This window comes from Lepus europaeus, chromosome 10, assembly GCF_033115175.1.
Source record: "Lepus europaeus isolate LE1 chromosome 10, mLepTim1.pri, whole genome shotgun sequence".
NCBI lineage: Eukaryota > Metazoa > Chordata > Mammalia > Lagomorpha > Leporidae > Lepus > Lepus europaeus.
This window is the reverse complement of record NC_084836.1, coordinates 125,404,059-125,429,840: the sequence shown is the minus strand read 5'-3', so window position 1 is coordinate 125,429,840 and position 25,782 is coordinate 125,404,059. Positions and strand designations below refer to the sequence as shown.

Genomic DNA, 25,782 nt, shown 5'->3' with positions numbered 1-25,782 from the left:
CACCTTGCTGTGGAGCCCATGAAGTGAACCCACATGGAACATGAGGTGCTGTCTCGGAAGGGCCCTCAAACATGGGCCGACACAGCCCCCCACACCTCCCAGTGCCTCCCTGCCGACCACCACCTGGCTGTGCTCCTGCCCCCACCCCCAAGACTGCAGGCCCTTTTCTTCTTCCGTGCTGTCCCCATCCTGAAAGACACACCAAACAAGTGGCTGAGGGTTCTCCCCAGGGGATGCTTTATTGACAACTGCCCATCATCCAGTTCACGAAGCTGCACGTCAGGGCCCTCGCCAGCTCCCCACAGCCCGGACAGCTTCTGGCTCTGGAGGAAGGACACCAAGTGGCACTCGTGCCCAGCCGCCACACCCAGGTGTGCTGTGGGCAGTGCAGACCCCAAGGCAGAGCCCTCTGGCCACGCCCCCCACAGGGCTCCAGGGAGGCTGCCAGGCTGTGGCAGCTTAACAGCAGGAGCGAGCTCCTGGCAGCTCCTCAGGGAAGGCGGCCACAGCCCAGCTGCTCCCGCAGCCCACACCCAGCTGACCGGAGGGGCTGCTCCCGCCAGCCCACCCCAGCTGACCGGAGGGGCTGCTCCCGCCAGCCCACCCCAGCTGACCGGAGGGGCTGCTCCCGCCAGAGTCCACCCCCAGCTGACTGGAGGGGCTGCTCCCGCCAGCCCACCCCCAGCTGACCCAAAGGGCTGCTCCCGCCAGCCCACACCCAGCTGACCCAAAGGGCTGCTCCCGCCAGCCCACCCCCAGCTGACTGGAGGGGCTGCTCCCACCAGAGTCCACCCCCAGCTGACCCAAAGGGCTGCTCCCGCAGCCCACACCCAGCTGACCGGAGGGGCTGCTCCCGCCAGCCCACCCCCAGCTGACCCAAAGGGCTGCTCCCGCCAGCCCACCCCCAGCTGACTGGAGGGGCTGCTCCCACCAGAGTCCACCCCCAGCTGACTGGAGGGGCTGCTCCCGCCAGCCCACCCCCAGCTGACTGGAGGGGCTGCTCCCACCAGAGTCCACCCCCAGCTGACTGGAGGGGCTGCTCCCACCAGAGTCCACCCCCAGCTGACCCGCGGGGCTACTCCCACCACAGAGCCCACCCCCAGCTGACCCGTGGGGCTGCTCGCCCATCCCCTGCAGCTGACCCGAGGGGCTTATCCCACCAGAGCCCACCCCCAGCTGACCCAAAGGGCTGCTCCTGCCAGCCCACCCCCAGCTGACCCCACCAGAGTCCACCCCCAGCTGACCCGCGGGGCTACTCCCGCCACAGAGTCCACCCCCAGCTGACCGGAGGGGCTGCTCGCCCATCCCCTGCAGCTGACCCGAGGGGCTGCTCCCACCAGAGTCCACCCCCAGCTGACCTGCGGGGCTACTCCCGCCACAGAGCCCACCCCCAGCTGACCCGCGGGGCTGCTCGCCCATCCCCTGCAGCTGACCCGAGGAGCTTATCCCACCAGAGCCCACCCCCAGCTGACCCAAAGGGCTGCTCCCGCCAGCCCACCCCAGCTGACCCGAGGGGCTGCTCCCACCAGAGTCCACCCCCAGCTGACCGGAGGGGCTGCCCCCACCAGAGTCCACCCCCAGCTGACCGGAGGGGCTGCCCCCACCAGAGTCCACCCCCAGCTGACCGGAGGGGCTGCCCCCACCAGAGTCCACCCCCAGCTGACCGGAGGGGCTGCCCCCACCAGAGTCCACCCCCAGCTGACCGGAGGGGCTGCTCCCACCAGAGTCCACCCCCAGCTGACCCGCGGGGCTACTCCCGCCACAGAGCCCACCCCCAGCTGACCCGCGGGGCTGCTCGCCCATCCCCTGCAGCTGACCCGAGGGGCTGCTCCCACCAGAGCCCACTCCCAGCTGACCCCCAGAGCCCACCCCCAGCTGACCCGAGGGGCTGCTCCCACCAGAGTCCACTCCCAGCTGACCCGCGGGGCTGCTCGCCCAGACCCACACAGCTGGGGCTGAGCCGGGGCTGAGCCGGGGCTGAGGGTGGAAGCAGGGAACTCAGCCCAGGTCTCCCACACGCACGGCAGGAGCCGAGCTACTCCGCCAGCACCACTCCCTCGCGGGGTGTGCCTTGGCAGGAAGCCGGAGCCGGCACTGCACCCCGCCACTCCCCTGGGGGCCCCGCACTCGGCGCCGCCCACCCGGGGAGGCCCCACGCTGCGCCTGCAGTTCTGGACACTGCTCAGAACCCACTAAGGAGCCCTCCGTATAAAGATTATAAATAAAGCCTAAGGCGACGTAGGGAGTGCATTTCAGCACAAAGAAACGCTGTTCTGCAAGGTGAGGCCAAGCTGCTTGCCTGAATTTAATTTTTGAAAAGTCCACTGCATTAAAAAAATAATGAATTTGCTTTGTTGAAGCCAGGTCACCCGTGTGACAGCGAGCGCTGCTGTTTCCTTTCCGGGTCGCAGGGCAGGGAGTGTCCCCACAGGCGGGGGGCTGCTCCGGACGTCCCCAGGGAGCCACCCTGTCCACTTCCTGCCCCCAGGAAGGGCAGCGCGGTGACCTCTGTGACCTTTCGCATGACATATCTGCGCACGCCCACTGCAGGCGGCCGGCGCGGCTCCGTGCTTCGCTGGCCGGCAGGGAGGGCGCGGCGAGACTAGAAAGGCGCATGCTCCGGCAGGGGCTGGGCGCTGCCCGCGGCCGAGGCGGCAAGGTGGTCGCCTCCGTTCTCTCCGCCACCCGCGACCTTCGACTGCAGGAGGGACAAGAGCAAGAAACAGAGCCTGGGACGCGGCACGGACCCAGCGGGCCACGGCCCGGGCCAACCCACATGGCTGATGCCCGGCACAGCCGTCTGGGGAACCAGGCCACGAGCTCAGCCCCACAGGGCTGCAGTCTAGGACCCCACCGAAGGGACGCTGCTGAAGTGACAGAACCATCGAAGGAGAGCACGCACTAAGAGTTGCTGGTGCCAGGGGCCGGCGCCCTGGCTCACTCGGTTAATCCTCTGCCTGCGGCGCCGGCATCCCATATGGGGGCTGGGTTCTAATCCCGGTTGCTCCTCTTCCAGTCCAGCTCTCTGCCGTGGCCCGGGAAGGCAGTGGAGGATGGCCCAACTGCTTGGGCCCTGCACCCGCATGGGAGACCAGGAGGAAGCATCTGGCTCCTGGCCATGTGCGGGGTGAACCAGCGGAAGGAAGACCTTTCTCTCTCTATCTATCTAACTCTGCCTGTCAAATAAAAAAAATTTTTTTTAAATAAAAATAAGAGTTGCTGGTGCAGGGGCAGGAGAAAGATGGGCGTGGCCACAAGAGGGGGTGGGGTCTCTGCACAAAGTCCTCTCTGGGACACAATCTCAAGTGAGTCTGCAACTAAGTGACCTGTCATGTGACAGGTCGCCCCGAGGACGCTGGACACAGCCAAGTGACCTGCCGGGGTGACAGGTCGCCCCGAGGACGCTGGACACAGCTAAGTGACCTGCCGGGGTGACAGGTCGCCCCGAGGATGCTGGACACAGCCAAGTGAGGTGTTGGGGTGACAGGTCGCCCCGAGGATGCTGGACACAGCCAAGTGACGTGTTGGGGTGACAGGTCGCCCCGAGGACGCTGGACACAGCCAAGTGACGTGCCAGGGTGACAGGTCGCCCCGAGGACGCTGGACACAGCTAAGTGACGTGCCAGGGTGACAGGTCACCCCGAGGACGCTGGAGATAGCTAAGTGAGGTGTTGGGGTGACAGGTCGCCCCGAGGACACTGGACACAGCTAAGTGACGTGCAGGGGTGACAGGTCGCCCCGAGGACGCTGCACACAGCTAAGTGACGTGCCGGGGTGACAGTGTGACCGGTCACCCGGAGGCGCTGGACAGCAGCACAATTACCTTGATGGTCCCGACGCGGTCTTCGAAGGACTTGAAGGCTGCAGAGTTCCTGAGAGAGAGCAGAGAGGCCGGATGAAGGGCGACGCCCACCCCCACTCAGGTTGTAAGAGCCTCGGGGGACAGCCTCCAGCAGGACTCTCAGCACCCCAAAATCTCCCTGCAATGACACCCCCAGAGAGCCCAGCCAAGGCCACGCCAGGGGCTCCTCAGGTCAGAACCGACTCAGCAACGCCACAGGGCCAGGCCAGAGGTCACACAGCCCCAGCTCGCACCTCTGGCCCCTTGTTCTGGGCCATGGAAAAGCCTTCCCACAGAGGGGAGGGACCTGCGATGACACCCAGGACAACTCCAGGACAGCAGAGCTGGGAGGAGCAGACGGGCAGGCGGCCTTGCTGCCCGAGGTCCCGCCCCCACACAGCAGGGGGCCTGCACAGCTGGGGTCAGCGGTGTGGAGGCCTCCAGCCCCTCCTCACACAGACCAGGACTTGGTCTCCAGTGCAGGCCTCGGCAGGTGCACAGACCCCTCCCCGTCCCAGCCTCCCGCAGCCTGGAAGGTCCTTCCCAACCCTTAGCTGCCAGCGGAACAGACCCTGACTTGAGAGGAAGTGCGGGCTGTGAGCCCCCGCCCCCGCCCAGACGCCCCACTGAGCAGTGGGGCACAGGCACCGTTACCTCATGGCCGGCATGCTTATCGAGTGGCGGATGGAGTGGCTGCTGCCGGCAGGCGTGAGGAGCAGAGAAGCAGGGGTTAGCGAGGAGGACAACACTTGCAGGCGCGCGGCAGCCCGGCGCACAGGTAACCCTGACCGCCAGGAGGGGACAGGCAGGAGCCCCGCTCCCACCACAGCTGGACGAGCGTCTGGCCCCCCAAAGTGCCCCAGAAAGAAGAGACCCTGCTGGAGGACAGTGTGGACAGGGACAGCGGACGCACAGACCGGACGCTTCCCCGGCTGTCAGGTGTGACGCTCAGAACACCTGCAGTGAAAGGCTGGGGCGGCCACTCACCGGCCCAGGGGCGACACTCTCAGTGGGGACACGGGCACACTGAGGCCAGGGACGCCCCATCTCTGCACTGCCCCACACTGCTGTCCTCGAGGGGCGTCCACTCTCCGCCCAGCCCCGTGGGTCTCCCCAGTCCACCCTGCCTGACCCCGAGAGTCTCTCCAGGTGCGTCCAGGTGCATCTTACCTAAAGGAGTGTGAGAACGGGTGAGCCCTGCAGACAGAGCAGCAGCAGGAGAAAGCAGAGAGCAGCGTTAGGGGTGGGCAGCCAGGGCCCACCCACGACCGTCCCCCAGGAGCCCCGGCTCCCAAAGGCCACGCAGGGTGTGGCCCCGTCCCCCATCTCCCTAGGCCCCCACTCCACAGGCAGCACCTGCACAGCCCTGGTGCAGCCTCCTGGGCGTGGCCATGGGCAGACCGGTCTGGAGGTTAGAAGGGAGAAGGCCTGAGTACAGAGCAGACCCAGCGCAGGCATGAAGAGGCCGCCGCCCGCTGGCCAGGCTCAGCCACACCAAGCCTGCTCCTCCGTGCCATCACCACACAGGCAGCTGCCGGCACAGGTGAGACACAGCAGTCGCTCCTCTACCACGCAGCTGGGCCACTGCCTCTCACACACGAAACCAAAACAGGCAGCCGTTCCCAATCTGGGCGGGGGGCGCGAGGACCGGACACACCCTCCACCCCACAGGTGCTCTCCTCAGAGGGCCGGTCCCTTGTCCAAGGTCACCAGGCCAGATGGCAACCTGAGCCAAATACGGTCCCCTCTGCCCCAGAGCACAACAAGGCCTTAGGCCAGGCTGCCACGGACAAGCCCACCACGGACCCGGACCCCAGGGTTGGGGACCCCCTGGGGATCGTCCGCCCTGGAGTCTGGATGTGAAGCCCCCTCGACCCGAATCCCACGTGCAGGAAGCAGTGACGAGGACGTCAGGGGAGGGGCCTCCCTGGCAACCCACACCCAGGATGGCTACACACAGGCCACCCGTCAGGCACCCTGGACACAGCCAGCCAATGGGAGAGGCCTAGCTGCTGTGGTACCATCCTGGAGGCCACACACCTGCGGGGAGAGTCAGACATCACACCCGGCGGCACAGGCACAGCCAGCATAGGCACAGCCGTCCCGCACCCCTGAGGCTGCATCACGAGGTTGGTGGCCAGTCCACGGTGTCGGGAGATGGCGGCCACTTCACTCCTCATCAAGGAAGAGAGGAGCTCTGGAGAGGAGCGGCCCTGAGGGAGACAGGACCACTGGCCCTGGGCCATTCCCAGCGTCCCAAGGCCTCCACTGCCGTCAGGTCTCCATCTAGGACCCTGAACCACCTCAGATGGGACTGAGTACTGAAAACGACCAGGTGGATGCCAGTGCCTGCAGCACAGGCACCCCACACCAGCGCCGGTTCGAGTCCCAGCTGCTCCACTTCCAATCCAGCTCCCTGCTTATGGCCTGAGAAAGTGGAAGATGGCCCAAGTCCTTGGGCCCTTGCACCCACAAAGGAGACCCAGAAGAAGCTCCTGGCTCCTGGCTCCTGGCTCTGGATCAGCCCAGCTCCACCCATTGCGGCCATTTTGGGGAGTGTCTCTCCCTCTGTCTGTAACTCTGCCTCTCAAATAAGCAAATAAATCTTAAAGCAAACAAACAAAAAAGAGCATGTGACCCCAAAGTGAGAGGACACCCCCGTGGAGGATGCTATGTGCCTTTAGGCGCAGCAAACACTAAATGCTTCTTTAAAAAGCCCTGTGGTGGGGCTGGCATCTCCAGGAAGGACCAGGTGCACCTGAAGCTCCTGGGAGCAGCCACCACCACCAGGCTGAGCACCGTGCACTCGGGCGGCAGTGTCCCAGGGAGCCTCCCGGGGAGTCACAGCCAACCCCTGCCACTGCCCGCTCGGCTGCAGCTCGGGGCTCCCATCACGGGCCCCGGCTCAGCTGTGGGACACAGGCCCCGCGTGCACTGTGCAACGTGAGGGCTGTGGGGCCAAGAGGGTCACGACCTCCTGGCCTGTGACTGCACTCCCTGGAGCCTGGGCCAGGCAAAATGCAGAGGGGACAGCAGGCCAAAGCCTAACCCCGGGGACAGCTGGGGCCTGCCCAGACCCACAGGTGAAGTGGGCACCCTCAGTGCAGCTTCCAGGAGCAGAACCGTCTCAGCGACCCCAAGCACGAGACGTGGGGCACGTGTGACCGTCCACCCCAGGAAAACAGAAGTGACAGCAGATGAACCCCCACCCCCCAAACAAGAGTCTGTGCAGACAGGGCCCTGCACCTGAACCCTAGGCTGGAGGCTGATGCCACGCCCCTACAGCACCTCACCCCTGCCCGGCCCTGAGCAGGCCTGGGGCACTGTGTGTGGTGGGGATCTCACCTCATGTCCCCGAGCTTCCTGCTGATGGCAGAGCCCACGGTGGACAGGGCAGCTGACGTCTTCTGCCCCGCCTGTGAGAGAGTTTCCTGAGTCTTCTTGTAGCTGGGAGGAAGACACAGCCAGTCAGCCAAGCCAAGCCAGCCCGAGGGCACCACAGCCCAGAGGCCAAACCCCAAGGACCTGCAGGCCCTGGGGGAAGGGGCGGGGCAGGGCCTGGGGGAAGGGGCGGGGCAGGGCCTGGGGGGAAGGGGCGGAGCCGCTCCCTGGGCGGCTATGAGGGAGGCCCCAGGGCTTCCCGCCTGCCGGGACACCTGAACTTGCTCCCCCCATTTTCCTGCCTTCTCACAGGCCCTGACTACCTGGGAGACACCACAGGACCGAGCTGCACACTGGGCAGCAGCCCAGGAACGTGCTGTTCCAACCAGCGCAGTCTGTGACCTGCCCCAGCCTGGGAGCCCCTCAGCTCTCCACACGGCAGGGGCTGGCGCCGGTCCACCTGCTCCGAGTCACAGCTCCGTGACCTGAGCGTCCGCACGCAGGCCCAGGGACCCAGCAAGAGTCGGCACCCGAGGCTGCCAGCCCTGGTCCAGCTGCCACCACAAACAAAACCCACGACAGCCTGCGTCACGGCAAAGTCCACAGCACAGCACGCTGCACAGTCCCTGGGCCACAGCGAAGGTCGGGGGCCTCCTCGCCCACCTCAGCATCACCAGGCTGAGCCCTGAGGCAGTCACAGCTCGAGACAGGCCCCCCTCAGCAGAGGCAGCAACGGGCCTCTGCCACGGCCCCACGAGGCCCTGTGCCCTCCACGGGCTAACAAGATGGCGGCAGGCGACACAGGAAAGGGACAGGTTTCGCAGCCGCCCACACAGGATCCCAAGAGCACTCGGCACCCAGGAACACAGCTTCAGGGGACACCGTCCACCTCCACTGCCCTGCAAGCAGAGCAGGAGGCACCACACCCACTCTGGGGGCTGCGGGAGTGAAAGGTATGTAGCGGAGGGCCTGAGCCCCTCTGCGCTCCGCATGGGGAGGGCAGAAGCAGGCTGAGCTGGGGCCGGGAGCACCCACGGGCCCCCCAGGACTCACAGGGTGTGAACAGGGGTCATGAGACCTCCTCAGAAACAGGGACCTGCCCCAGACACAGTGGGCGCCCATGCACAGCCAAGTCCAGCAGGGCGCTCACAGGCCCTGTCTCAACCAGCCTGAGGTCACCCCCTCCAGGGCTCGCTGTGCTGCAGGCCCACTCTGAGGGCCACGGCACCGACAGGGAGGTGACAGGGCTGCGCCCTGGCCAGCACCTTTGGGAACTGCTCAGACCTCGGGGACAGACAGCAGCTCCGCCCCCGTGGCATCTGGGAGACATTCCTTCTCCTGAGTCCTCTCCAGGGCTGCCTCCCCCGACGTGGGCTGGGCAAGTGACCAGACCCGGCTCGCAAGGCCCCAGCCGGCCACCTGCTGCTGGGCTGCAGAGCTGGGAGCGGGGGCTTCCCCGTGGTGAGCATGGTGAGCCCCCTGCTCCTTCCTTGGCTCTCACTACTTAGCTGTGCCTTTTGCCACTTGTGTCTAAAGGACTCCAGGTGAACTATGGAGTAACGGCAGGGACCTGTGGGGCTACCCCTACCTGGGCTCTCAGCCACACACAGCCACACACACACCCCCACCTGGGCTCTCAGCCACACCCCCACACCTGGGCGCTCAGCCACACACAGCCACACACACACCCCCACACCTGGGCGCTCAGCCACACACAGCCACACACACTCCCCACCTGGGCTCTCAGCCACACCCCCCCACCTGGGCGCTCAGCCACACACAGCCACACACACACCCCCACCTGGGCTCTCAGCCACACCCCCACACCTGGGCGCTCAGCCACACACAGCCACACACACACCCCCATCTGGGCTCTCAGCCACACACAGCCACACACACACCCCCACCTGGGCGCTCAGCCACACCCCCACACCTGGGCTCTCAGCCACACACAGCCACACACACTCCCCCACCTGGGCTCTCAGCCACACCCCCACACCTGGGCTCTCAGCCACACACAGCCACCACACACCCCCACACCTGGGCTCTCAGCCACACCCCCACACCTGGGCTCTCAGCCACACACAGCCACCACACACACCTGGGCTCTCAGCCACACACAGCCACCACACACACCCAGCCACACACACACCCCTACCTGGGCGCTCAGCCACACCCAGCCACACACACACACCCACACCTGGGCTCTCAGCCACACCCCCACACCTGGGCTCTCAGCCACACACAGCCACACACACACCCCCACCTGGGCGCTCAGCCACACCCCCACCTGGGCTCTCAGCCACACACAGCCACCACACACCCCCACCTGGGCTCTCAGCCACACCCCCACACCTGGGCGCTCAGCCACACACAGCCACCACACACACCCCCCCACCTGGGCTCTCAGCCACACCCCCACACCTGGGCGCTCAGCCACACACAGCCACACCCCCACACCTGGGCTCTCAGCCACACACACACCCCCACCTGGGCTCTCAGCCACACCCCCACACCTGGGCTCTCAGCCACACACAGCCACCACACACACCCCCACACCTGGGCTCTCAGCCACACCCAGCCACACCCCCACCTGGGCTCTCAGCCACACCCCCACCTGGGCTCTCAGCCACACACAGCCACCACACACCCCCACCTGGGCTCTCAATCAGCTCCCCCTACAATGAACGCAGCAGGGAGCAGCGTCACAGCACACGGGCCGAGCAGCATGGGTGCAGTCTCCCAACCCTGAGTCTGCCTGGTGCTCACGCTGCCCACGGGACAGCCGTGCCTCGACCTGAGGAACACTGGCTCCCTGTGGAGCTGCTGTCCACTGCAGCTCTTCAGACACAGCCCACCGGGGCTCCTTCACGTCCAGGGCTGGCCGCTGTGCCCGGAGCCCTCACCTGGCAGAAGGTGCAGGTGCAGAGAGCCAGCTCGCCCCCAGCTCCTCCGAGACAAGCTCGGCAGCAGCCACTCCTGCCCACGCCCCGTGGCACCCATGCAGCACTTCCTGCCACATGGGAGATGGGAAAAACCCACAAGGCTATCTTTAAACACCCACACCAGTTCTAGTTACCCTGACTGGACACTGACCGTGACTGCACTACCTGGTTTAAGTGTCTGCGACACAGGAGTCAGCCTGGGCCACTGCGACCCTGAGCTACACCAAGCCACTGTGCTGTGCCGACACGTGAGGCAGGGCGGAGCCCTCACCGTGCTGTGCCGACACTGAGGACGGTGCCCTCACTGTGCTGTGCCGACACTGACACCGAGGGCGGTGCCCTCACACATGCTGTGCCAACACGCCACGTGAGGCAGGACAGTGGCTCCCAGACCACCGGGACTTCTTCAAGGCCCCCGACGCTGTCCAACAATGCTCCCAGCATGCCCAGATGACAGCTGGCTGATACACACCGCGCCCCATGCACATGCCCCCCAGGTACGAGCACAGCTGAGACCCTGCCAGCCGGGGCCACGTCTGCAGAGGAAGAGCAAAAACCAACACAGCCACCAAGATCAGGCCGGGAGGTGCTGACCACTGTGCCCGCGGCCCTCGGGGCTCCGTCAGGGACGCACTGCGGTCTGGGGGCCGGGCGGTGTCCCCTGTCACTGCCTGCCCCTCCAGCACGTACAGTGAGAAAGGGGCAGCACACACCAGGCGAGCTCTGTGCTGTGCCACAGCGAGCCAGAGGCAGAGCAAGCGGCAGCAGCCGGGCGAGCACTCACAGGCCAGACTGGGTCACTCTGTCATTCCACTCCCCAAGCTTCTCAGACGTTTTCACATAGCTACAAACAGAAAGTCCGTGGTCAGTTATTTAGAAGAAAAATTTCAACCAAGGCTTCAAACTGCAGGTGAGACTCCAGGGAGACAGGTCAGCTGGCAGGGCCTGAGCTCCCCAGGGCCCAGCTCCCAGCTCCCCAGCGCCCCAGGGCCCCAAGTCCCAGCGCCCAGCCCGCCCGAGAACAGCGCCTGCCACCTGCAGCACCCCCGCAGGACCCAGGGCGATGCCTCTGCTGGAAGCAGCTCTGGGAACAGCGCTGCAGGGCCAGCCACAGGACACAGCCTACACGGCCACCACACCCTGTGACAGACTCTGGGACTCGAGTACCACACCCGAGAAGAAACACAGAGCTGTCCACTGCTGAGGCTGATGGGTTGGCGGACGGTGACCAATCCATCTGTGCGCAGACCCGGCCTCCGGGAGACACTGCCCAGCTCAGGGGAACCCCGAGGCCATGCCCAAACTCCGTCCTGGCGGGGTCACAGTGCATTTCAGCAGACACAGCTGGGATGGCCACCGAGCACGCACTTGCTGAGGGCCCTGAACCCCGCGCCTGTCAGCCTCTGCCCGGACAGCCGGCTGGGGTGCCCACGTGCCTTCTAAGGAATAAACAGAGGCACAGTTCCCAGGTCAAGGACTCAGCCTCACTGGACCCCACCCTGTGGCAAGGAACTGTGACCCAGCCCCGTCTCTACGTCCTCCGGGCAGGGGACAGGTGGGGGACACTGCAGCCAGCACCTACGCGTTAGAGACTTGCACGTCGTGCCAACTCCGGGACAGGTTCTGCTTCAGCCCCTCCAGGGCGGACAGGCCCAGCCTCCTCTTCAGCTCTCCGCAGTGCCTCTCCTTGGCCGCCAGCACCTGGCGCAGGGTCACAATCTCTTCTTCCACCTGCAAGGCACACAGTGGACAATGACGGCCACCATGACTGCAGGCGACCAGCGTCCTTACACACAGCTCGTCTCGGAACAGCGTCCACAGCTGACACCTGTTTTCATCCAGCACCCCGACGCCTGGAGAACTCCCCAACTCCCGAGCTGCGCCTCACTGCTCCCTCGGGAGCCCACAGCAGGAGCAGCCCAGGGGACAGACGCGGCCTGGCCACACCCGTGCTGCTGGGCTCAGCTCCAAGTCTCAGCCAAAGCGAAACCTGAATTCTCTTTTGTGCTTAAGGTAGTTTGGGCTGGGTAGCAGAAAAACCCCAAATAATGAAGACCTGAACTTGCCCAGATCTTTTTTTTTTTTTTTGACAGGCAGAGTGGACAGTGAGAGAGAGAGACAGAGAGAAAGGTCTTCCTTTTGCTGTTGGTTAACCCTCCAATGGCCGCCGCGGCCAGCGTGCTGCAGCCGGCACACCGTGCTGATCCAAAGGCAGGAACCAGGTGCTTCTGGTCTCCCATTGGGTGCAGGACCCAAGCACTTGGGCCATCCTCCACTGCACTCCCGGGCCACAGCAGAGAGCTGGCCTGGAAGAGGAGCAACCGGGACAGAATCCGGCGCCCCGACTGGGACTAGAACCCGGTGTGCCGGCGCTGCAAGGCAGAGGATTAGCCTATTGAGCCACAGCGCCAGCCCTTGCCCAGATCTTAAACTTGAAACAAAAGAGACTTCTCAGACCACCATCCTGTAAAGCTGCGGCACTTGGACGTCTCTCACCTCAGCTGTGGAAAGAGAGGCCCCTTTCCCAAAAGAGTGACTTGGATCAAGGCACTAAAAAATAGCTTACTACTAGGTTTCATTTTAGAAAATAAATCTAACATGAAGTAATTCTTACTTATTTTCTTAAAACTTGTTTATTTTAGAGGCATGGAGAGCGAGAGAGAGCCCACGTCCCCTAATGCCCACAGCAGCTGGGGGTGGGCTGGTCCAAAGCCAGGAGCCCAGAACCAAACCCAGGTCTCCATGTGGGTGGCAGGGACCCAGTTCCGCAAGCCATCGCTGCTGCCTCCTGGGGTCTGAGGTCCCAGTGCAGGCCACCCACCCGCACCTCAATGTCCAGGCCAGAGCTCACCCCGAGGAGTCCCTTCTAGAAACACAGGCTCACCCAAGACCAAACACCCACAGCGGCCAGCTCATCCCATGGACGTGCACCCGTGCCTTGGGCAGCAGCCAGCCAGCAACAGGGCGTCAGCCTCTCCTTGCAGCTCTCCTGTGGGGGCCAGCGTTTAGCCTCGGGTTAGGAGGCCCACACCCCACACAGGAGTTCCTGGGTTTGATACCTGGCTGCCGACTCCAGCTTCCTGCTCAAGTAACTGGGTTCCTGCCACCCACAGGGGGTCTGGGTTGAGCTCTCACTCGGGCCGTGGCCGGGCCCAGTGCTGGCTGCTGCAGGCCTCTGAGGAGTCAACCAGCAGACGGGCGCTCACGCTCTCTTCTGTCGCTCAAAAAGACAAAAACAGAAACCATCACCCCAAAGACCCTACGGGTAAAGTTACTAAACCAACACACGGTGGAAGGAGACGCAAAGCCAGGTCTCCAGGGCCTTGCTAGCCCTCTGTCCTCCTCTGAACAGACACAGCCGGGTGCCGTCCACTGCGCTCCGGAGCCCAGTCCCTGTCGGACCTCAGACAGCAGGGTGGGGCTCCTGGTGCTTCGGCTTCTCTCTGGCTGGGGGCTGCAGCCAGGTACTCAGCAAGTTCCGGCATCTGAATCAAGCCACGGTGACAGGAGGCGCTGTGGCAGGTTAAGCCTCCGCCTACAGCACCTGCATCCCATATGGGCGCCAGTACGAGACCCGGCTGCTCCTCTTCCGATCCAGCTCCCTGCTGTGGCCTGGGAAAGCAGTGGAAGACGGCCCAAGTCCTTGTGCCCCTGCACCTGCATAGGAGACCCAGAAGAAGCTTCTGGCTCCTGATCGGCCCAGCTCCGGCCATTGCAGCCTTCTGGGGAGTGAACCACCAGATGGAGGACCTCTCTGTCTGTCCCTCTCTCTGTCTGCAACTCTTCCTCTCAAAAAAATAAATCTTTTTTTTTTAAAGGCCACTATTAAACTCTGTGTCCCAGAGTAAAAAGAAACTCAAGAAACTCGGTGGTCGGTGTGAAAAACAAACAACACTGGGAGGCCTCTGCCCCTCACCCATCTCGCCCTGCAGCCATCATCTCGCAGAGGATCACCAAAATCACACAAAGCACGTTTCACAAAAGCAGCGTTTTTAAACAAGTAAGATGTACAGGGTCCTCACACTGATGTGTGATCCCCGCAGGGACTCTCCCAGCAGACTGCTAACCCGAGGGGCCACCTCCCTGTGCACACACAGGCATACGCGCCACCCTCACAGGGCACACAGGAGCACACCGTTCTCACAGGGCACACACGGCGTGCACACCACCCTCACAGGGCACATACGTGCACACCACCCTCAGGGCACACACGTGCACACCACCCTCACAGGGCACACACGTGCACACCACCCTCACAGGGCACACACGGCGTGCACACCACCCTCACAGGGCACACACGTGCACACCACCCTCACAGGGCACACACGGCGTGCACACCACCCTCACAGGGCACACACGTGCACACCACCCTCACAGGGCACACAGGTGTACACCACCCTCACAGGGCACACACGGCGTGCACACCACCCTCACAGGGCACACACCACCCTCACAGGGCACACACGGCGTGCACACCACCCTCACAGGGCACACACACGCACACCACCCTCACAGGGCACACACGGTGTGCACACCGTTCTCACAGGGCACACACGTGCACACCACCCTCACAGGGCACACAGGTGTACACCACCCTCACAGGGCACACACGGCGTGCACACCACCCTCACAGGGCACACACCACCCTCACAGGGCACACACGGCGTGCACGCCACCCTCACAGGGCACACACGGCATGCACACCACCCTCACAGGGCACACACGTGCACACCACCCTCACAGGGCACACACGGCATGCACACCACCCTCACAGGGCACACACAGTGTGCACGCCACCCTCACAGGGCACACACGGCATGCACACCACCCTCACAGGGCACACACCACCCTCACAGGGCACACACGGCATGCACACCACCCTCACAGGGCACACACGGGGTGCACACCACCCTCACAGGGCACACACACGCACGCCACCCTCACAGGGCACACACGTGCACACCACCCTCACAGTGCACACACGGCATGCACACCACCCTCACAGGGCACACACCACCCTCACAGGGCACACACGGGGTGCACACCACCCTCACAGGGCACACACGGGGTGCACACCACCCTCACTGGGCACACACACGCACACCATCCTCACAGGGCACACACCACCCTCACAGGGCACACACGGCGTGCACACCACCCTCACAGGGCACACACGGTGTGCACACCACCCTCACAGGGCACACACACGCACACCATCCTCACAGGGCACACACGTGCACACCACCCTCATGGGGCAGAGGTGGGAAGACAAGGCCGGGCCCTGCCTCCACTGTCAGCACAGAGCTGGGCCCGTCCAGTGGGAGCTTCAGCAAGTGGGCAACCCCTGTAAAGCAGAGTGCTGCTCTGTCCCTCGGACCCGCGGCCAGCCACAGTACCTTGACGAGCTCGGCCCTGAGCTCCTCCTCCTCTGCCGCGGTCAGGGCCTGCACGGCCGGGGTCTGCGCGCCCACACCTGGGCTGACGGGCGCCTCCGAGACGAAGTCAGAGAGCAGCACTCTGCTGGGGGAATTCAGGTTGATATCTGCCAGAAACAGAGCCAGGTCAGAGACGGAGGGAGGCTGGGGGGGGGGCAGGGGGGGCAGGGGAGGGGGAGGGGCAGGGGCGAGCCGGGGGAGGGGAGAGCACATGGGAGTCTGTGCAGTCGGACGGCAGGCAGCCACGCTTTGGCCACGCAGGCCCAGACCCAGCGTCATTCGGCGGCTCTGCCACAGCAGAGACCGCAGTGCAAGGCAGCCATGCCCAGCCCTGCCTCCCCCACGGGAACCCTGAGCTCTGAGGTAGAGACCCCTGCCCTCCCTGGGCACACTGAGCTCTGAGGTAGAGACCCCTGCCCTCCCCGTGCCCACACTGAGCTCTGAGGTAGAGACCCCTGCCCTCCCCGTGCCCACACTGAGCTCTGAGGTAGAGACCCCTGCCCTCCCCGTGGGCACGCTGGGCTGAGGTAGAGACCCCTGCCCTCCCCGTGGGCACACTGGGCTGAGGCAGAGACCCCTGCCCTCCCCGTGGGCACATTGGGCTGAGGTAGAGACCCCTGCCCTCCCCGTGCCCACACTGAGCTCTGAGGTAGAGACCCCTGCCCTCCCCGTGGGCACATTGGGCTGAGGTAGAGACCCCTGCCCTCCCCGTGCCCACGCTGAGCTCTGAGGTAGAGACCCCTGCCCTCCCCGTGCCCACGCTGAGCTCTGAGGTAGAGACCCCTGCCCTCCCCGTGCCCACACTGAGCTCTGAGGTAGAGACCCCTGCCCTCCCCGTGCCCACACTGAGCTCTGAGGTAGAGACCCCTGCCCTCCCCGTGCCCACACTGAGCTCTGAGGCAGAGACCCCTGCCCTCCCCGTGGGCACACTGAGCTCTGAGGTAGAGACCCCTGCCCTCCCCGTGCCCACACTGAGCTCTGAGGTAGAGACCCCTGCCCTCCCCGTGCCCACACTGGGCTCTGAGGTAGAGACCCCTGCCCTCCCCGTGCCCACACTGGGCTGAGGTGGAGACCCCTGCCCTCCCCGTGCCCACACTGGGCTCTGAGGTAGAGACCCCTGCCCTCCCCGTGCCCACACTGAGCTCTGAGGTAGAGACCCCTGCCCTCCCCGTGCCCACACTGGGCTGAGGTGGAGACCCCTGCCCTCCCCGTGCCCACACTGAGCTCTGAGGCAGAGACCCCTGCCCTCCCCGTGCCCACACTGAGCTCTGAGGTAGAGACCCCTGCCCTCCCCGTGGGCACACTGAGCTCTGAGGTAGAGACCCCTGCCCTCCCTGGGCACACTGAGCTCTGAGGTAGAGACCCCTGCCCTCCCCGTGCCCACACTGAGCTCTGAGGTAGAGACCCCTGCCCTCCCCGTGCCCACACTGAGCTCTGAGGTAGAGACCCCTGCCCTCCCCGTGCCCACACTGAGCTCTGAGGTAGAGACCCCTGCCCTCCCCGTGGGCACACTGGGCTGAGGTAGAGACCCCTGCCCTCCCCGTGCCCACACTGAGCTCTGAGGTAGAGACCCCTGCCCTCCCCGTGCCCACACTGAGCTCTGAGGTAGAGACCCCTGCCCTCCCCGTGGGCACATTGGGCTGAGGTGGAGACCCCTGCCCTCCCCGTGGGCACATTGGGCTGAGGTGGAGACCCCTGCCCTCCCCGTGCCCACACTGAGCTCTGAGGCAGAGACCCCTGCCCTCCCCGTGGGCACACTGAGCTCTGAGGTAGAGACCCCTGCCCTCCCCGTGGGCACATTGGGCTGAGGTGGAGACCCCTGCCCTCCCCGTGGGCACATTGGGCTGAGGTGGAGACCCCTGCCCTCCCCGTGGGCACACTGAGCTCTGAGGTGGAGACCCCTGCCCTCCCCGTGCCCACACTGAGCTCTGAGGTAGAGACCCCTGCCCTCCCCGTGGGCACATTGGGCTGAGGTGGAGACCCCTGCCCTCCCCGTGGGCACATTGGGCTGAGGTGGAGACCCCTGCCCTCCCCGTGCCCACACTGAGCTCTGAGGCAGAGACCCCTGCCCTCCCCGTGGGCACACTGAGCTCTGAGGTAGAGACCCCTGCCCTCCCCGTGCCCACACTGAGCTCTGAGGTAGAGACCCCTGCCCTCCCCGTGGGCACATTGGGCTGAGGTGGAGACCCCTGCCCTCCCCGTGGGCACATTGGGCTGAGGTAGAGACCCTTGCCCTCCCCGTGGGCACACTGGGCTGAGGTAGAGACCCCTGCCCTCCCCGTGGGCACACTGGGCTGAGGTAGGGACCCCTGCCCTCCCCGTGCCCACACTGGGCTGAGGTAGAGACCCCTGCCCTCCCTGGGCACACTGAGCTCTGAGGTAGAGACCCCTGCCCTCCCCGTGCCCACACTGAGCTCTGAGGTAGAGACCCCTGCCCTCCCCGTGCCCACACTGAGCTCTGAGGTAGAGACCCCTGCCCTCCCCGTGGGCACATTGGGCTGAGGTGGAGACCCCTGCCCTCCCCGTGCCCACACTGAGCTCTGAGGTAGAGACCCCTGCCCTCCCCGTGCCCACACTGAGCTCTGAGGTAGAGACCCCTGCCCTCCCCGTGGGCACATTGGGCTGAAGTAGAGACCCCTGCCCTCCCCGTGGGCACACTGGGCTGAGGTAGGGACCCCTGCCCTCCCCGTGCCCACACTGAGCTCTGAGGTAGAGACCCCTGCCCTCCCCGTGGGCACATTGGGCTGAGGTGGAGACCCCTGCCCTCCCCGTGCCCACACTGAGCTCTGAGGTAGAGACCCCTGCCCTCCCCGTGCCCACACTGAGCTCTGAGGTAGAGACCCCTGCCCTCCCCGTGGGCACATTGGGCTGAGGTGGAGACCCCTGCCCTCCCCGTGCCCACACTGAGCTCTGAGGTAGAGACCCCTGCCCTCCCCGTGCCCACACTGAGCTCTGAGGTAGAGACCCCTGCCCTCCCCGTGGGCACACTGGGCTGAAGTAGAGACCCCTGCCCTCCCCGTGGGCACACTGGGCTGAGGTAGGGACCCCTGCCCTCCCTGTGGGCACACTGGGCTGAGGTAGGGACCCCTGCCCTCCCCGTGCCCACACTGAGCTCTGAGGTAGAGACCCCTGCCCTCCCCGTGGGCACACTGGGCTGAGGTAGAGACCCCTGCCCTCCCTGTGGGCACACTGGGCTGAGGTAGGGACCCCTGCCCTCCTGTAGGAACACGGGGCTCAGAGACTCCGGCTGCAAAGCACCCACCTGTTGGAGCCCCATTTTTAGAGTGACTTAACCGGGGGCAAACACAGTCCCCTCAACTTATCTGCCAGGGACGAAAATGACAGACAGGGAACCTGTGCAGTCATCCCCCCCACACCAGCATCAGTGACACACAAATCCCCCCAGGAGCAGCCAGGCCATGGCCACAGGCTGAGAGCGGGGGGGGGGGGGGGGGCATGGCTGAGCCTGGTCACGGCTGCAGGCTGGGGTCGGGTGTGCGTGCGTGTGTGTACACGTGCGTGTGTGTGTGGCAAGCACGGCTGAGCCTGGCCATGGCCACAGGCTGAGGGGCAGGGGCCCAGCAGTGCCTCAGGCCTCAGACCCACTCATTCTGCGTGCAGCACGGGGTCTCCTTGCCTGCACTAAGTCTCCCAGACACCAAGGCAGGAAACGGTCTCCTCTGGTTCACTCTAACCCCAGCACTTGGCTGCCGGCCGGTCGTTCCGGCAGTCAGCACCGTGTGAGTGTGCATGTGTGTGTAAGGGGATGCCTGCTCCCACTGGGCACGTCTTAAAGAGCCCACAACAGGCAAGCTGGACGCCTGGGTCCAACTCCTCCCCAGCGGCCGGCGACGTCTCGCTCCCGCCACCGGGCTGACCCTCGCCGGTCACCGGGCTGCATGGGTCACCGGGCATCCGCACCGCTGGGCTGAGCCTCCTCTGCTGCCTCTCTCTAGGCGAAGGCTCTTGGGCAGTTTCTGCCTAGAGAGCAGAACCAGACTCCATGGCAGTCACCCAGGGACAGCCCCCTCAGGGAGCAGGCGTGGGGCTGCAGCCACAGGTGAGGCCCAAGCGCCAGGGCTCCCTGGAAAGCGCCCCGAGGGAGGGAAGAGGCCCCGCCCCACCCCTGAGCACCACACATCCTGCGTGGGAGGAGACCCTCACTCCAGTCCAGGGCACTCTGCTTCAGGCCCAGCTCCCTAACGGGACTGAGAGGCCCTGCACCCACCTGGACCAGCCTGCCCAGCCCCAGCTGCTGTGGGTGTCTGCAGAGTGACCTAATAGACGAGGACATCTTTCTGTCACTGTGCATTCAAATTTAAAAAAAAAAAAATTTTTTTTTAAAAGAAGTCGTAGGGGCCAGCGCTGTGGATTACCAGGTAAAGCCACCACCTGCACCCATATGGGCCCCAGTTCCAGTCCCGGCTGCTCCATTTCCAATCCAGCTCTCTGCTATGGCCTGGGAAAGCAGCGGAAAATGGTCCAGGAGCCTGGGCCCCCGCACCTACGTGGGAGACCCGGTAGAGGCTCCTGGCAGTGGCTTCGTATCGGTCCAGTTCCGGTCTTTGCAGCCATTTGGGGAGTGAACCAGTGGGCAGAGGACCTCTCTCTGCCTCTGCCTCTCTGCTAACTCTGCCTTTCAAATAAATAAGTAAATCTTAAAAAATAAAGATAAAAAAGGAAAACCTGAACGCTTCACAGAAAGATCACCAGAAAATCTAAAAAAGCCCCCCGAGGAGCGGTCGACGCTGTCCGGCCGCGGCAAGCGCCCGCTGATCCAGGTCATTCTTACGGCCGCAACTGTGACGTTGCCCACCCAGGCAGAGGCGAGCGAGGCCACTGCAGCCTGCAGCCCCCGCCGCCATCCAAACACCAGCACCCAGGATCCTGACGCTGGTTCGCGTGCGTGGGCGCGCGGGCAGCAGCAGGGAAGGCCTGGGGCGCGGCCGCCCTGGAGCCTGGCCCGCGCGCTGGGTGTGCCCCGCTGGCTCCGCCTGCTCCCCATGAGCAGCCCGGGGCGCGCTGGGCTCCACGCGGCGTTGCCACGCCGGGGACTCCGCGCCCCACCGCGCGCCGCGCCGCCACCCCGCCCCGCGCGACCGGGCGCGGTCCAGGGCCAGGCGGGGAGTCCCGGGGGCCCCGCGCGGAGGCTCCGAGGCCAGGGGCCCTGGACCCGGAGAGGGGCCGGAGAGGAGCCGCGGGGCGCGCAAAAGACCGAGGGGACGGAGGCCGAGAGGCGACACCGCGCGGCCCGGACCCGTCTGCGGCGGAGGGGCCGGGCCCTGCGGCTACCTTGGCCGGCGGAGTCCATGTCGGCGGCGGCCGAGCTCGCAGGCAGCCCGAGCCGAGCAGTCAGGCCGAGCGGTCAAGCCGGGGAGTCTCTCGCCGCGTACCCAGCAGCCAGCGGAACCACCTCGGCCACTGCGTATTACGCAATCAGGGGCGCGACAGCCCGTTTCCTCTCGGGGCACAAGCCCCGCCTCCGTCCCGCCTCCACGAACGGCACCCAATGAGAGCGCCCCTTGGCCCAGAGGCCGGCGGTTTTTTTTTCCTCCGCATCCTGATAGGCCAAGGCTGCAGGCACCGCCTAAAATGGAGGTGGGGCTCTGAGGGACTCCCTCCGGGTTGGCTGCGGCGGCGAGACTGGCAGGTAGAAATGTCTGAGGCGCAGGTAACGCGGGCCCGCGGAGGTGGCAGGGCCGCCCCACGCGGTGCCGTGACCCTCGGCGGGGTGAGGCCGGAGCTCGTGGGACCCTCCGACCCCGTCCTCCGACCGCGGGCGGCGGCCTGCCCGCCCCGTAAGTCCTTGTCCGCTCGCGGGGACAGTCTCGCGTGGGAGTTGCGCATCGCCTGTCGGGGTGCCCCCCGCGCTCGTCTCGTGCCCACGGCTTCCGCCCGGGTCCGCAGCCAAGGGACCCTGGCTGAGCCGCTCGGCGAGCGCAGGGGCTCCCGGGGGCCTCTGGGCCGGGAACGGGCCCGACTGGGTCCGGTCCACCCCGCAAGGGAAGCCGCGCGCAGCGTCCAAGCCTCCGGGCCACCTGCCGGCCCCGACCGACGCCTCCACCTGGCTCGCCGCCTCCCCGGGGCGCGGTGTCGTGGCCTGGCCAGCCCTGGCCAGCAGCCCCGCCTGCCCGCAGTGACCGGGCCGCGTCCCGGAGCCTGGCTCCAGGAGCTGCGGAGGACTCCCAGGGCCCCCTCCCACAGCAGCCCGGAGTGTGGCGGGGAAGGAGCCCCCAGGACAGCACCCCCTCCAGTGCGCCCCTAGAACCCTGCCACACCCACGCCCTCACCTTCCCGTGGGGCGAGAAGCAGCAATCACACAGCTCTGCCATAGACCTCATCAGGGTCATCTTAGCTGGGCGCGGGCTTCCAAAAGCGCGCGCAGGGGGAGGAGAGGGGAGGGGCGGGGACGGGGGTCCAGGGGCCCCCAGGCCTGGGGCACGCGCGTTCTCTGTCCGCTGCGGGGTCTCGCGGGGCCGGGCTACAGCCCCCAGGGCATCTGGAACTCCTCGGGCTCCAGCGGGCTGCAGTGAGTCGCCTCCACGTTCTTGAGGTGCTGGCGCGCCAGGAAGAGCGCCAGCTGCCGGCGCCGCCGCGGGCTCAGGCCCTGGCCCACGAGCCACGGGAAGGCGGGCCCGTGCGGCCCCCAGGCCTCGCCGTCTGCGAGTTCCTCGTGGCAGCGAGCGCGGTAGGCGCGCAGCAGCGCCAGGCACCAGTCCTCGTCCACGCGGTAGCGCGCGTAGAAGGCCGCCTCCTGGGCCAGGCTGCCCACGCGCAGCCAGCGGGTCACAGCCGCGCGGCCCTCGCGCGCCATCACGGCCGGGTAGCGGTGCTGCAGCAGCCGGAGCAGTAGCTCGTTGCCGCGGTTGCCCTGCACGTCGCCGGGCGCTGGCGGCGGCGGCAGGCGGCCCGAGGTGCTGACCACGTCGTCCTGCGTGCGCCGCAGCAGCAGCACGGGCCCCGGGTAGCAGCACAGCTGCTCGGCCACATTGAGGTTGAAGTGCTCGCGCACCGTGCGCACCACCAGCCCCTTCCAGCTGTGCGGCATGACCTTGAGCGCCAGCGGCACCAGGTCGTCGAAGGTGGCGTCCAGCACCAGCGCGCCCAGCTCCGGGTAGGTCATGGTGGCCCAGGTGGCCGTGAAACCGCCGATGGACCAGCCGTAGACCACCACGTGGGCGGCCGGGAATTGCAGGCGGTGCAGCGCGTACTTGACCACCACGTCCATGGCGTTGGCGTCGTGCTGCGGGAAGGGCGCGCCCGTGCTGCCCCCGAAGCCGGGGTGGTTCCAGCCCAGCACCGAGTAGCCGGCCTCCAGGGGCGCCAAGAGGCAGCCCATCTCGTAGAAGCCGGCGTTGCCTTCGCAGCAGATGACCAGGCGCAGGCCGCGGCCCTCGCTGCCCGGGTCCTGGCGGCGGTCCATGAACATGGTGTCGATCTCGTTCCCGTCGCAGGCCACCAGCTTGGCGCGCCGACCGCGGTAGCGCTCCACCAGGCGCTCCTGGCCCTGCTGCAGCAGGGGCAGCAGCGCGCGCGTCATCAGGGACATGGAGCCAGGGTACACGAGCCAGCGGCCCAGCGAGTGCGCCAGCGCGTAGCTGGCCAGCTGGCCCGGCAGCTCGCGGATCTGCTGCAGCAGGCACTGCGCCTGGCTGCGCGCCCCACGCGGCGGCCGTCCCGGCGCGTCCCCTCCCAGCGCCGCGTCACGCAGCAGCCACACGCCCGCCGCCGCCGCCGCGCACGTGAGCGCGCGGTGGCCACTGCCGCCCCCGCTGGCCGCGCGCACGTCATCCCAGCGGAAGTCCACGGGCCAGCTGCGGAAGTTGTAGGTGTAGTTGGCGGTCAGGTAGATCTTGAACACGTGCACCAGGGCCTTCACGAAGCAGATGACGCACATGGGCGCGGGCGGTGGGCGCCAGCCCTCGCACCTGAGGCTGGCCCGGGGCCTCTGGGCCGCGGCCCCCCCTCCGCCGTGGCCATTGTGACCTGGGGCCGCCGGCTTTATGATTCGCTGTTGCTGGGGGCGAGGGGCGCACGCAGGCCGGGGGGGGGGGTCCCCTGCGTTGAGCCGCAGGGAGAGGAGGGCCGGTGCAGGCCTCAGACCTCACCTCACTCCGCGGCGTGGCCCTGCCCCCGCGTACTTTCCCCCAGGCGCAGACTAGAAACCACTGCCTTAGACATCCTCTTTCCGTTGGCACCGGCCACAGCCCAGACCTTCTCCAGGTGGGTCCTGCCTGGCTGGGGTTCCTCTTTCTCAGCCCTTGGCTCAGCCCCCTCACCCCCAGACCACCCCTGCGAGCTGCACCTTCCTCTTCTGAGAAGCTGGGGTGAGTTCCCCTTTTCCTGTCACACTGGAGTTGCTGACGGCCAAGGGGGCAGGGCCCCAGGACCGGGATGGGGGGCCCTTGGGGGTCATTCAGCAGCTGCCTGGGTCTGGGACGGAAAAGCACTGGAAGCAGCCGGACACGTGCTGCCCGTGTCGGACGCCCAGCTTCCTGCTGAGGGCAATGGAGATGGCGCAGTGGTGGGGTTCCTGCCCTTGGGGGGCTGCACTGAGCCCTGGCCGGGCTGCTGCAGGTGCGCTTTGGGAGCATTTGGTGCACGAACCCACAGGTAAGATCTCTCCGTATGAAAGGAGGAGAGTATTACAGAAGTGCTACAACCAGGGAGTGGATTGAACCCAGCACCACTGAGACCAAATGCCAGGCCTGCCCCAGACCCTGAGCTGCTCGGGGAAGGGGAGGTTCCAGGCCCCAGCAAGGCATGTGCATGTCTGCCGTGTTCTGAGTTGGGGCCCTGTCTGGCCCTGACGGCCCCCACCAGTTTTGGGAATCAGCTGGATGTTGCTACAGCCTCCAGGGTAGCAAATGGGACAAAGCCCAAGCGCTGGGAAAGACTGATCTCCCCAACACGCGGTCACACTTGAATTTCAAGTAGGCAGCACACAGTTCTGAGCGTGTGTCTCAGTGACCGCATGGGAAACACTCACACAGCCGGCTCCCAGCTGACAATTGACTTAGGTTTCTTCAGTTCATGGTGGTGCGGAAGTGCCACTCGGGGCCGGTGCTGTGGCACAGTGGGTAAAGCCACCGCCTGCGACACCAGCATCCCATATGGGCACTGGTTTGTGTCCCGACTGCTCCACTTCCAATCCAGCTCCCTGCCAATGGCCTGGGAAAACAGCTGAAGATGGCCCAGATATTTGGCCCTTGCACCCATGTGGGAGACCCAGATGAAGCTCCTGGCTCCAGCCTCGCCCATCTCTGGCTGTTGTGGCCACCTGGGGAGTGAACCAGCAGATCAACGATCAGTGTCCCTCTCTATGTAACTGACTTTCAAATAAATAAAAATTTTCTTTAAAGTACCCTTCTGTTTCTCACTGTCAGTAAGGGTTCAGTAAGTTGCACGGATTGGGCTGGTCAGCTGACGTTTGGTCTGCCCTGGGTTTGGATGGCACCTGTCGTGTGTCACTGACACCAGGAGGGCATTTGGCCCAGCAGTTGAGATGCCGAGTGCCCGGGTTCCAGCACCCCCCCTCCAGGGCCCCTGATCCCATTTCCTGCTGTTCGGATCCTGGGAGGCAGTGCTGATGGCTGGAGGAGTGCCGTTCCTGCCGTTCCTGCACCCACGTGGGAGCCTGGTTTGCGATCCTGGCTTGCAGGCGCTTGGTTTGGGAGTGAACCAGCAGATGGGATCTCTCTCTCTCTTACTCTCTACCTCAAAACAAAAGAATATCTGAATAAATTCACATGTAAGTGAATAACCAACATGGCTGCCCCCAGTGATGAAGACCCAGATTTCTCTGATGTCCAGGTGCATCCCAGACGGCTGCTCTGCTCCGTGCTCCGGTCCCGAGGGCCAGGGTACCTCTGTCCTGTGGTCACCTGGCCCCACTCTGGGTCCCATGCAGCAGCCGGGAAGCGGGAGCCCTGCCCTCGGAGCCTGAGGGATGACCAGGGCTTCCTGTGGGGGTTGGGGGCCTCGCCCTCCTGAAATGTCCACTCAGACCTGTGAAAGGGGCCATGTGGTCAGGGGTGGAGTTGGAAACCAGAGGGAGGGGCATTTACTCCCCAAGAACCATGCGTTCTACCCCACCGTGGCAGATCTGACCCCAGGCCCGGGCGTGGGCTGGCCTGAATCCCATGGACGCCGCAGAGACTGCTAGAAGCCACCAATCCCC

General features: G+C 65.5%; 2 protein-coding genes across 3 annotated transcripts; both read right to left on the bottom strand.

The window, feature by feature from the left end:
- Positions 1 to 2,501: 2,501 nt before the first annotated feature.
- TPD52L2 (TPD52 like 2) lies at positions 2,502 to 21,022 on the bottom strand. Of its 2 annotated transcripts, XM_062204493.1 has the most exons (7): positions 20,895 to 21,022; positions 15,564 to 15,709; positions 11,750 to 11,898; positions 10,952 to 11,011; positions 7,187 to 7,288; positions 3,824 to 3,872; positions 2,502 to 2,698 (listed from the first exon to the last, which is right to left on the bottom strand). In XM_062204493.1, the coding sequence occupies exons 1-7, from the start codon at positions 20,911 to 20,913 to the stop codon at positions 2,603 to 2,605; spliced, it is 621 nt and encodes a 206-aa protein (XP_062060477.1). In that variant the 5' UTR covers positions 20,914 to 21,022; the 3' UTR covers positions 2,502 to 2,602. The 2 variants fall into 2 exon arrangements, with proteins under 2 accessions (XP_062060477.1, XP_062060478.1); XM_062204494.1 differs by lacking the exon at positions 10,952 to 11,011.
- Positions 21,023 to 22,083: 1,061 nt separating this feature from the next.
- On the bottom strand, positions 22,084 to 23,499 carry ABHD16B (abhydrolase domain containing 16B). The gene has a single exon (XM_062202434.1). The coding sequence runs from the start codon at positions 23,497 to 23,499 to the stop codon at positions 22,084 to 22,086; it is 1,416 nt and encodes a 471-aa protein (XP_062058418.1).
- Between the last annotated feature and the right edge of the window lie 2,283 nt (positions 23,500 to 25,782).

Coding starts and splice junctions, on each gene's coding strand:
- ABHD16B (XM_062202434.1), bottom strand. CDS start 23,499: ATGTGCGTCATCTGCTTCGTGAAGGCCCTGGTGCACGTGTTCAAGATC.
- TPD52L2 (XM_062204493.1), bottom strand. Junction 11,012..11,749: donor GACGTGCAAGTCTCTAACGC/GTAGGTGCTGGC, acceptor TTCTGTTTGTAG/CTATGTGAAAACGTCTGAGA. Junction 2,699..3,823: donor ACCGCGTCGGGACCATCAAG/GTAATTGTGCTG, acceptor TCCCTCCTGCAG/TCGAAGGTCGCGGGTGGCGG.